The sequence below is a fragment of the Polypterus senegalus genome, chromosome 3 (genome assembly GCF_016835505.1).
Source record: "Polypterus senegalus isolate Bchr_013 chromosome 3, ASM1683550v1, whole genome shotgun sequence".
NCBI classification, from domain to species: domain Eukaryota; kingdom Metazoa; phylum Chordata; class Cladistia; order Polypteriformes; family Polypteridae; genus Polypterus; species Polypterus senegalus.
Genome location: NC_053156.1, coordinates 32,362,080 through 32,375,103, shown reverse-complemented (window position 1 = coordinate 32,375,103; position 13,024 = coordinate 32,362,080). Strand labels below are relative to the sequence as shown.

General features: G+C 37.1%; 1 protein-coding gene across 2 annotated transcripts in view; it reads right to left on the bottom strand.

Annotated features, from left to right (window-relative positions):
* acadvl (acyl-CoA dehydrogenase very long chain) overlaps positions 1 to 13,024 on the bottom strand; it is a 165,612-nt gene that overhangs the window by 135,121 nt on the left and 17,467 nt on the right. For both annotated transcript variants that reach the window (XM_039746913.1, XM_039746914.1), the window contains exons 4-7: positions 8,400 to 8,472; positions 3,720 to 3,784; positions 2,907 to 3,041; positions 862 to 1,006 (exon numbers count right to left, since the gene is read on the bottom strand). In XM_039746913.1, the coding sequence (XP_039602847.1) occupies positions 862 to 1,006; positions 2,907 to 3,041; positions 3,720 to 3,784; positions 8,400 to 8,472 (418 nt within the window). The remainder of the gene's footprint in view (positions 1 to 861; positions 1,007 to 2,906; positions 3,042 to 3,719; positions 3,785 to 8,399; positions 8,473 to 13,024) is intronic.

Genomic DNA, 13,024 nt, shown 5'->3' with positions numbered 1-13,024 from the left:
GCAAACTTTAGAACTTGTTTTGGATTCAAAAGATCGAGCTTCAACCAAACTAATATAAAACAAAGACTTTGGAAGTAGCTCATTTGTAAGAATAAATTGGCTCATCATACTGTATTCTTTGCCTTAACGTTTGCATATATGCACACAAGTAAATAATGAAAATTAAGGCTAAAATAAACTGCAACTAAAATACATTACTTTTTTCAGACATGCAAATGTGGGGACTAAAACGTTAGTGAGACAAATATATCTATTTGTTCTTAAAAAACTTTTTCGATTGTTACCAAAATTGTAAATTCTAATGCCAAGGAAAATGTATCCAGATATTATTAAAGACTGTATACAATGTTACTGCCCAGAGCAGAGTTAAGGTATTTTTCAGAGCTTATTATTTGCTTTGTTCAAAATGTTGTGGTTTAAGTGCATTCTGCCATAGCAAACTGGGGGAAAAGATGGGGAAAAAAAACAGCAATGTCTCCAATTTGTTCTCACAGAATTATCTGGAAGCATTGTTTTTTGTGTCACTTCACAAACCCTCACCTGTTGCTGACAGATCGTCGTCTTGCAGTGTATAAGAGCTGCTGAAAGTCAATTAGTCCAAAAACATAGGCTATTAAATACTAATTAAACAGAAATAAAAATGACATGGAAAGGATACACCTGTGGTAAGCAATAAGATACCCTTTTAACCAATTGCAGCTCCAGCAATTACCCTTACTATCAATAAAAGTGCTCAAAATACAGACAAGCACGTGTGCATACAACCCACCTCTCTCTCTCTCACTCTCTCTCTTCTTTCTTTCAATTTCAAAAATATGCACTGTACAGAGTGTTTCAAATGATTTGTTCTCTGGTGCCTACCTGTGGCCAGTTTGGGAAGATACTTCTCCTTCTGTTGCCTGTTTCCATATAGCAAGATGCCCTTGAAGCCAATGGATTGATGAGCGCCCAGTGTGATGCCCACTCCCAGATCATGCATGCCTACTATTTCTACCAGCCGAGCATACTGCAGGCCAAAAACACAAAAAAAAAAACACAATCTGTTACATAGCTGATTAAGTTTTGAAATTTTTATTTAAAGTGACCGATAAAGTACAAATGCTTAACAACAATTCAGTGTTGTTGTATTTAAAGCACTAATAGGTTAATTAACTTGCTAAGAGGAAAAAAAAAATAGTGGTGGGGATAAAACTGGTAGTGGAGTCTGTCTTGACAGCATATAAAAAAATATATATACATAAGATAACCATAAAAATTTCAAATTTAATAAAGTATGTTGGGGGCACAGTGTGAAGAAGTTTCAGAGGTTTTCAGGATTCAAATCCACAACCTGAACATTGTCAATGTTGATATTTGTGTATCCCAAGTCTGTGGGTCCCCCCCTAACCCCGTAGTCTTGTTTTCCTCGCACATCCCCAAAGATTTGTAGGTGTTTGGATGACCAACTGGCCACTTTATGAATTTTAATGTCTGTAGGAATGGGTTCAGCAATGTTGGCATAGCTTTATAGCCCTCCAGTTTAATCCCACATATTACGTGTGTTTATGCACGTTTTCCAATATGACTCGGAGTCCTGCCACGTGCAAAAGTTTGCTGATGACACTGCTATTGTGGGCTGCATCAGGAGTGGGCAGGAGGAGGAGTACAGAAAGTTAATCAAGGACTTTGTTAAATGGTGCGACTCAAACCACTTACACCTTAACACCAGCAAGACCAAGGAGCTGGTGGTGGATTTTAGGAGGCCCAGGCCCCTCATGGACCCTGTGATCATCAGAGGAGACTGTGTGCAGAGGGTGCAGACCTATAAATATCTGGGAGTGCAGCTGGATGACAAACTGGACTGGACTGCCAATACTGATGCTCTATGTAAGAAAGCTCAGAGCAGACTTTACTTTCTGAGAAGGTTGGCATCCTTCAACATCTGCAGTAAGATGCTGCAGATGTTCTACCAGACGGTTGTGGCGAGTGCCCTCTTCTACGCGGTGGTGTGCTGGGGTGGCAGCATAAAGATGAAAGACGCCTCACGCCTGGACAAACTTGTTAAGAAGGCAGGCTCCATTGTAGGATTAAAGTTGGACAGTTTAACATCTGTGGCAGAGCGACGGGCACTAAGTAAACTCCTGTCAATCATGAAGAATCCACTGCATCCACTTAACAGCGTCATCTCCAGACAGAGGAGTAGCTTCAGTGACAGACGTTTGTCACCATCCTGCTCCACTGACAGACTGAGGAGATCGTTCCTCCCCCACACTATGCGACTCTTCAATTCCACCCGGGGGAGTAAATGCGAACATTAATTTTATTTTAATTCTTTTAATTTTTATTACTATTTAATTTAATATTGTTTCTTTGTATCAGTATACTGCTGCTGGATTATGTGAATTTCCCCTTGGGATTAATAAAGTATCTATCTATCTTCTACAGATCACAGGTATGAATGTTTGATTAATGGACAGCAAACCTGGTAAGTGGGAGAAAGTTGGGTGTGGCCTGCAACAAGAAGGCATTACATTCGGAATTGCTTTCTATATTGCACTCTGTGCTGCTCCACATTTCCCTATACTGGTATAACTGAATTAAGATAATAATTTTGTGTAAAAAAAAAAAAAATCCAAAGGCTAATCCTTTGTTCTTCTTTATGTGCTGTGAAAATAATTTATCTGCCTTGTTTACATCTTGCCTGAAGAAGGGGCCTGAGTTGCCTCGAAAGCTTGCATATTGTAATCTTTTTAATTAGCCAATAAAAGGTGTCATTTTGCTTGGCTTTTCTCTACATTCATAATGGCTAACACGGTACAACAACCTATTACTACCATCTGCCTTGTTTTGAAAGACTGCTTAAATTGATATTTGATTCAAACAGATAACATTAATTCTACTTTTCCCATCGGCATGTGCCATTTTACCTGGGTGTTTGTGAGTCCCATTCCACTTAGATCTGTAGGAACCTGAAGACCAAAAGCTCCTAACTCCTTCAAACCCTGCATGGTGGCATCTTCTACTTTCTCCAGGACATCATTCTTTACTGGGTCATTAACTTCCTAATAAAGGAATAGGATAAGTGCATGAGATAAACCTCTGCAAAATTATAATCACTGAATTACACTATTAAACATAATTAATTATCAGTGCAGACTGCAATTTTAAAAAAGTAAAAAAAGAAAGTACAGCAGTCTCTTCAACTACTGTAGCAATTGCTCTTAACAGGCTCGTTAACATCTTAACATTGCACAGTTTTATTTTTACTTTTATATTAATGTTTGTTTTTCTTATTCAAAGTGATACTATAATATTCTTACTGTTGCCAAAACCTGAAATGCTTATGTTTCCTTTGCCATTTTTATGGCAATCACTCCTTTCCCTTAGAGTTTACTACCTTACATGCATCCCAACGCTGAAAACATACTGATATGTGTGCCCATTGGTAAACAGCATTTTTTAAATGAACAGACAAGTGAAAATGGTAGTGGCCTTTAGCTTTTGATAGTGTTTACAGTGCTGATTGCTAATCATCATTTGGACACAATTATGAGAGCAAACTATACAGAAAAGTATAAATTAAGAAGAAAAACTCCAAAAGAAACAGAAGCATTTAAAGCTATGGAAAGTTATATAACAGGATGAAGAACTGGATTGCTTTCTAAAATCAAGCCTGTTGGGCCTTTATGTCAAACAAACTGCAATGGTAAACACAGAAACAGAAAAAGAAGTGTACCTACTTCAAAGAATTTGGAAACTGGTCCAACAAGTTCACTGAGAAACTGAGCCTGCTCTTCAGACATTACTGGAAAACAATCAAAGAACACATCGACATATTTCACTCATTAGAACTCAAAGAGCACAAATATCACTTAGCCATCAATCCATTTAGTTTCATTCTTCATTGTTTCAAGTTAGCTGTATAAGAAACAGAAGCCTATATATATGTCAGAAGATTCACACTACTAAAATAAATGTATTTATTTATAACATTGCAATATTGAATATTTTATCAACATTTTCAGACACTGATAAGGATTTATTATGTCTTTATACAATTTCTCATTTCATCTTCCCAAACACTTTTTCCTGATGAGGGATGCGGCGTCTTCTCAAATTTGTTTCATAAATTCAGGGTCATTAGGGAGCTGCAGTCCTCAGTGTATGTATGAATATTACCATATCATATAGCTACTGTATATACTGGTAGCAATGGGTGAAAGATAGCAGCCAAACTGGTCATTCACAGGGCCTACTTGTGCTTATGAACAAACACACACAGACAATTTAGAATGGCAACTAAATTTACATGCATGTCTTTGTGATGTAAGAGGAAAAGCAGAGTACTAGCAAAAAATCCATAAACAGATGGGGAGAATATTAAATAAATAAATAAATAAATAAATAAAACACAACCAATAACAACAAAGACTGTTATAAGCACTAGATTCAAACCCAGGATGCGGAGTATAAGGCATTAGCACCAACCATTGACACAACTATACTTTCCTGATTTATATTATGAAACAGATCATTATAAAGCATTTGAAAATTTTAAAAAATGAACTAAGGCAGTTAGGCAATGTAGTGGATAGCAATCCCATCTCAAGGATCCAGTAAACTTTGGTCAAATCCCACTCTTGGTTAATGTTTGCATAGGTCTTCCCTTTGATGACTGAAATTGACTTTGCGCATGTGTGAGAGTCCTGTAATGGTCTGGAATAAGCTCTCAACCACCAGGGAACCTGAATTGGATTAAGAAGGTCAGTTCATTTTATGTGAAAGACTGGATAAATGTAATATCTAAATTTACTTTTACATTATTCAGTTTTATTCTCTCAGTGACGTTCACATGATACAAAAACTTGCCTCTCCCTCTCTGAGCTGATGGCATTTATCTCCATTGTTTTTACGAGAATAGAGCTGTGGCTGATGCCGCTATCAGACTGGATAAAGGCACAACCGTAACAACAGACAACTTCCTCACAGTGCTTTCACTGGCTAACAGACTGCTGCACTCTGCATGGCACCATAAAGTAAAATGGGAGTTCCACCTGCAACTAAAGTCACTTCAGTACACGAATTCGCCACACTGCTATTTAGATCTGACAGCACTATTCTGACGGTGTATGCGCCAAAAAAGAAGTAGCCTTTGATTTCAGTCTGTAACAACCGGTGTAAAGTTTGGGCGTATATTAGCCAGCAAAAGCACTGATGACACGGCGGTGGTCAGACTCATCTCGGGCAAGGAGGGTGAGCTGGCATACAGAGACGAGGTGGAGTGGCTGTCAGAGTGGTGCAGAATCAACAACCTGCTCCTCAACACTACCAAAACAAAGGAGCTTGTTACTGACTGTAGAATAAACAAAACGGACATCCAGCCACTCATCATTGGCAGGACCCGTGTGAAGAGGGTCCCAGTGTTCAGGTTTCTGGGCTTTGAGCTGGAGGATGACCTGACCTGGAGCACCAAGACCAAGGAGTTGCTGAAGAAGTTGCAGCAGAGACTGTATTTTCTGACAATCCTCAGAAAGAACCATCTCCCCAAAAATCTGCTCCTTGCCTTTTATCACTGTTCCGTTGAGAGTGTGCTCTCGTTCTGATTGTGTGTATGGTACGGCAGCTGCACTGCCTCAGAAAGGAAAGCACTCCACAGGGTCGTCAGAACAGCAGAGAGAACAACTGGCTGTACCCTCCACACTCTGGAACAAATCTACACCTTCCGTTGCCACAAAAAAGCAATAGACATTTCAAAGGATTCATCACATCCTGGTCATTGCCTCTCCCAGCTTTTTGCCATCAGGCAAGAGATTACAGAGCAATGAAAACCAGGACAAACCGCCTTAAAAACAGTTTAAATCCAAAAGCAATCATGGCCCAGACCTACAAATAGAATGTTTTAAATATCAGAAATTTTCAAATTAATTACGGATATTGCATCTTTATTGCAAAACAACTGATGTTGAAACTTTATTTCAAATTGTTAAAAATTTAAAATACAATGCTCTGGCCCTCATTGAACCTTTGGCTGTACAATGCTACCTATTCAACAGAAACATTTCGCTCTATTATAAAAGAAAAGTCTTTTTCCCAAGAAATTTTGTCAAGTCCCGCTCTCCGCTTCAAGGTTATTATAGTTTTGCCTTTTAATATTAGTTTTTATTTCTATATTTTTTCTCACCAAACTTGGAAATTCAGTTTAGTTTTAGTTTTCCTTCATCGTAATTTTTTTTATTTTAATTTAGTTTTTATGTATTTTATTTCAAAAAGACATTTCTATTTTATTTGTATATCTATTAGTTTCAGCTTTAGGTTTAGTAATTATGGTACAGTTAAAGAGTTAGTTTAGTTTTGTGTCACAATCAGACAGAACTGTATGCTTAATGAGTTTGGATATAATACACGTTTAATGTCAGTGGAAGCTTACTACACTACATGGTTTACTATCTGGTTTTGCTTTTGTCTAATAAAAAGAAGCATAACCAAAAGCAGATACTGAATATGAACAATTTTATAATTTTTAAAACATTTTCTATGTCATTTGTGATTGATTTGTCATTTGTGTTGATTCAAAAATCTCCCATACTGGGCTTTGTTACTTTCTACCAGCCATATTGATCTCTGATTCCATCTCAGGCACATACAATTTATAGACAGAATTTTCCCACCTGGCCTAAAAAGATATCAAAAATCAGAAAATAGATTTTACTGTGTTCTGACAGGTGTGATCATGAAAATCATGGGGGCTTAGGAAGAACAGGACTGTAAGGCTTGAATCAGTGTGCAGACCCCACCTTGTTGTATTGAGGGAAACAAAGAAAAACAAGCATTTAGTGACAAGGTTAGGGGCAGTGAGACTTGAACAGCCCATGAATAAGAACAGTAAACCCTTAATGAGCAGAGCAAGAGTAGGTTATAGGGGTATGGACAGGCACAAAATGAAAGAGACAACATCTGAGATTAAGAACAACATATACATTATATACACCTGTTTATCCTGAGCAGGATCGCAGGAAACCTGGAGCATACTCCAGCAGATTTGGATGAAAGGCAGAAAAAAATCCCTGGTATGCAATATGTATGATATGGCTGATGTTAAGAACAAAAAGAATATCGTATTTCAACTATCTGTTTTGAGAGAGAGAGAAAAAACAACTGAAAAAAGCGGGATACATTTTAAAACATAATTCTGCTACTGGATTTTCACAATATCAGGTATTTTGAGCTGTGAATATAACCTAAAAAAAGATAAATTAATAAATATAGAATAAATACAAAACAACATTAGTAGGTTTGGTTTTTCACCAGGTGGCAGACTCTCTTCAACTACCTGTAGTTCAGCAGAGAGATTGCAACTCAGGAATGTTACAAGGTTTGTATCGTTTCATTGTTAAATGACTTTTTTAAAGCAAAAGTGATTGGTCAGCAACAATATGATGACCTTGTCAGTCTCTTGATCAGTGACGCTTTATTTTCAAAAATGATTTCTCCTGTACAATGTGGCAGATTAATTATTGCCAAAAAATGCAGGCACCTGAGAAATAAACTGAAACGTTACTGACTTGTGATTTTTCTGTCCATACGGTAAAGGTTTTGTTGACCAGCACAATCCAACTTCAGGCATTTGAGTTACATCTTGATATACAAGTGCAAAGAAAGGTGGCTCAGTAAATCACTTTCTATTTAGCACGCTTTACACGCCCGTATTCAGCTTCAATGGATGAACATATGCGTGTGGCTGGTGGCGGATGACCTTCTGATTTACTGTTTAAAGTTACAAGGGTTAAAGACTAAAGGCAAGAATATTTATTCTAAAACGAAAACTAAAAATATTTTTAGTAAATTATTATTTTATTGTAGTTAGCCTTTCCAGCTACTTTAATAATTTAGTTTAGTTTTAGTTTTTCATTTCGGTTTTGTTAATTATTTTATTTCAGTTTACGAATTTTTTTTAATAATAGTTTCAGTTTTGATTTTAGTCTTCGTTAACTATAATAACCTTGCTCCTCTCAACCATTAATTACTCGCTGTAATGTAAAATAGTTAATTCTATTATGAATATTTAACAATTCGCATGAAAATAACAATCTCTTTAAATTGTACATCTGCTTCCCCATATGCAAGCGGCAGACCCGCAAAGCGGCTAGCGCGCAGCTCCTGCCCAGGGGTTGGCGAGCAAAGCGAGCAGAGGACAGAGACCCCTAGTGTTTTAAAAAGTGGGAAAACAATATATAGAACCTCAATGCTGAAACATTAAAAGGATAACTGAAATGTTTTAATGACTGAGCCTTGTGTAATCTTCACTTATGAAGTCTGTTTAAACCATCTAAGCACTCAGCTCTACGCACAATGCGGCGCTGCACGGAAATATCAATAAATAAACAGCAATCATTATTCCACTGACAAAGAAAATCACCCACCTGAAGGAAAAGGAAAAACCTGGGAAGTGCTGAGCTGACCTTTAAACATGTTCACAGCAAATGATTTGGATTCCTGAAAAATAGAACAAAAGTTACCTCTAGTTCAAATGCCTCAAATACAGGAAGAGACATCTTACTAGTAATCTAAGATGTGCAAGTCAAAGGAATTCAGTTAATTTACTGCAACACAACCAACAAAACTAGAAAATAAAAATTTAAATTCTGCTCTCTACCCCTAACCAACTTAAAATTAAAAAATTAAAAAAAGAAAAAAAAAAGTATAAATTGTGACATTTACATTGGATATTAAGGAGGTGCTTTAGAGTGTGGACAGATGTTGTAAAGCTATTCTGCTAATTTGAACTAAAGATTTTGTTAGTCACATGAACACAAGGCCAATAAGTTCATTTCAAATTTGGCCAGTATGAAAGCTAGTCTGCTCCTTGACTATATACTTTGTCAGTCTTGTGCACAAAATGTTCAGCATATGGCCCGTAGATATGAATATTGTAGTGCTGATACAGGTCTTTTTACAGCAAATAATCACAATGTTCTTTACCAATGAACAAATTGTAATAGGTGATCAAATAGTATTTTTATAGAAAAGCAAAGATTTCTAAATGCCTCTCAAGTGGCAGATTTATGTGACATGCTTAGCTGGGGACATTGAGACCACCCAGAAATGCAGCCTTGCCACAGTACTCATTATGAAAGCAGATGGCTAGGATCAGCTACATATGTAACTGGATTTTGGAATTAGCATTGGATACACATGGATACGGGCACAGCTGTCAGACAGCTGGTACAGAGTATGAAGGAAGTATTTGTTAGATACTGCAGGCTTTAAGTGCAATTTTTTAGATGGTCTACCATGAGCACAGGCACAAGGATAGTTGATTATATTGTACTAAACATGTGGGATTAGCAACAGAAAAACCTTTGGGTCAAGGACTGACGTTGGTCGTTGCTCTTGTATCAGCCACTGAACCAGAGCAGAAACTGGGAGCTGAATGAACAAGAAAAGCCTGCAGGTAATAAAATCATCCAGACTGGACAATATATATTCAGCTGTGGTCAAAATAGTGTAACACCTACAGTAAACCAGGTATTTTTGGAATTAGCATATTTTGCATAAATCTCTAAATAAGGAAGTCCCTTATAATTCAGGTATCAGAAGATGTGGCATTATAAAAAAAATAATAAATAAAACATACATATACACACACAGTATACATACAATAACCCAAAACATTCTGTTTCAGATTACTGCCCTAAAAAATAAAGAATTTATGCCTTCTTAATTCTTTTGTCAACAGCTTTTACATTAAGTATTCATCTGCTTCCTAAAACCATTTCCTTCCCCCCAATGTTCAGTTCTTGGTTGAACCACCTCTGGGGGAAGCTATTACAGCAAATAGTCTTTTGAAGCAAGTCTATATTCATTTTTTACAGTGTGACAAAGCAGGTTTTTCCCCAATGTTAGGTGGCATAAACTGATTTATCTGGAAGGACACTTGATACTTATGATGCCACATCTGGAATAATGTGAGAAGATTTGGATTTCACATTACACATTAAAACAAGGCTATGCACAGCTCTAGCAAAGATTACTGGGTGTGGGGAAAAACTGATGGAGTAAAATGTGTTTATCTTAGGCAGGCAGAGACTTAAACATCACTTGTGTAAATGTGTTTGAATAGAAATGAATAAAATGTATACACAGAGTGGTTGGAAGTTATCCTTTAAAAGTTCATTATTTCCATCCATCCATTGTCCAACCCGCTGAATCCAAACACAGGGTCACGGGGATCTGCTGGAGCCAATCCCAGCCAACACAGGGCACAAGGCAGGAACCAATCCCGGGCAGGGTGCCAACCCACCGCAGGACACACACAAACACACCCACACACCAAGCACACACTAGGGCCAATCTTAGAATCGCCAATCCACCTAACCTGCATGTCTTTGGACTGTGGAAGGAAACCTACAAGACACGGGGAGAACATGCAAACTGCACACAGGAAGTCTCCTAACTGTGAGGCAGCAGCGCTACCCACTGCGCCACCGTGCCGCCCAAGTTCATTATTTAACTTATTAAATACTATTCATGTTACTTATTAAAAACTAATTGAATACATCACTTTGAAGTAGCAAAGTTTTTGATTTAAGTAACCTCAAGACACAGATCAATACTCTGTAACATTTTTAGCTTAAAGAATGAATGTATTTTTCACACAGGGCCATGTAGGTTTGGATTTTTTTTCTCCCTAAATAATAAAAACCATCATTTAAAAACTGCATTTTGTGTTGACTTGTGTTATATTTGACTAATGGTTAAATGTGTTTGATGATCAGAAACATTTTGTGTGACAAACATGCAAAAGAATAAGAAATCAGGAAGGGGCAAATAGTTTTTTACACCAGTGTATTTGTAAATCTGATTCTGAAGGAGTCAGTGCCTCACCCGCCATGAACCTCACCGCACGTCACTGCTTCAGGACTGGCAGCAGAAATCATCAACATACAGTCTTGCTGGTGTCCCTAATAGTGCCAAGGACCTTGTCTGTGCAACTACATTACAGGCGCTCGTCAAGCGAATATTTTCACTGTGTGGCTCATCTGTGTAGCAGGCATTGTTGCAACATGAACAAATCTCTCAAAATTTGGGCTTATTTAAAGCTCAACAACAATGTGCTTGCGCAGACTGGTTTCTTGGGTTGAAACATTCAATCTTGCCAACTGTACTCATTAGGCCACTTAATCTGTTTGGTCATTGTTAGTCAAGCTGTGTTTAACGGCATTATGAACTGTGAGTGTATTTTGTTGACTGAAACAAAACTTGCATTGAAATATGTGTAGGCCAGCATTCGCAGCCATGCAGCAGAAAGAAAAAAACTAAAATCGTACTAATATTATATAAAAAGGCCAGAACTAAATATAAAAACAAAAATTTTAAACATAGAACTAAATAAAAATAAAAATTGTTGACTCCACTGAAAACTAGAACAAAATAAAAATTGAAATAAATTTTATAAAATAAAATAAAAATTAAAACTATTAATATCAGAACTGAAATATCACTGGTGAATACAAATAAAGGCAAATACAGTAGAGCACTTTAAAACACATTACTTTAACATGGCCTTTTTATAACTTCACTTTAACTTAATCCTGATACTCTGTATGTTCAATTCATCATAATAACTATTCATGGTGGCTCTAAAATCCGTACTGACCCCTACTCTCTTCTGTTTCTTTTTCCGGTTTCTTTGTGGTGGCGGCCTACGCCACCTCCACCTACTCAAAGCATCATGATGCACCAACATTGATGAACTGAAAGCCAGAAGTCTACGTGACCATCATCATCAGGTCCTTCCATGAAAACCCTAAATACAAAGAGGACTGTTTGATTTATGTTAGGTAGATTGCCCAGAGGGGACTGGGCGGTCTCTTGGTCTGGAACCCCTACAGATTTTATTTTTTTCTCCAGCCTTTGGAGTTTTTTGTTTTTCTGTCCACCCTGGCCATCGGACCTTACTCTTATTCTATGTTAATTAATGTTGACTTATGTTTATTTTTTATTGTGTCTTCTATTTTTCTATTCATTTTGTAAAGCACTTTGAGCTACATTTTTTTGTATGAATATGTGCCATATAAATAAATGTTACACAAATGTTACAATCTCACACTAGCTGGAAGAATTAACACTGTTAAGATGAATATTCTTCCTAAGCTCCTTTTTTTATTTCAAAACATACCAATATACATTAATAAATCGTTCTTTAAGCAATTAGATTCAACAATAACCTCATTTATTTGGAATTCTAAACATCCACGCATCAAAAGAGCGACCCTACAAAGACAAAAGGCAGAAGGCGGCATGGCTCTACCTAACTTCCAGTTTTATTACTGGGCGGCAAATATACAGTCGATAAGAACCTGGACACAAATAGAAGAACATACACAGGCATGGACCGCAATAGAAGTAAAATCCTGCAGTACTTCTTTGTATTCCTTGCTTTGTGCTCCAATAAACACACGTTATCGGCAATACACTAATAACCCAATTGTGCTCCACTCACTTAGAATCTGGAACCAATGTAGAAAGCATTTTAAGACGGAGAAGCTTCTTTCTGTGGCACCCCTGCAAAAGAACCACCTCTTTCAACCCTCACAAACATATGCAGTTTTTAATATCTGGAAAAATTTGGAATTAACTTGCTTAGAGACCTTTATATAGACAACGCCTTTGCATCCTATGAACAATTACGTTCCAAATTTAACATTCCAGCTACAAATTTCTTTCACTATCTTCAAATCAGGAACTTTGTTAAACAGAACCTTCCAGATTTTCCTCATCTTGCACCCTCATCCACGCTGGAAAAATTATTGCTCAATCTCAAGGAGTTAGACTCCATCTCTACAATATATAAAATCCTTTTACAATCCCTTCCTTTCAAAGATCCAAGAGGACACTGGGAAAATGACCTCTCAATTAATATATCAGAAAAGGAGTGGAAAGTAGCAATGCAGAGAATTCACTCAAGCTCCATATGCAAAGCATACAATTATACAACTCAAAATTATATATCGAGCACATCTGTCTCGACTAAAACTCTCCAAAA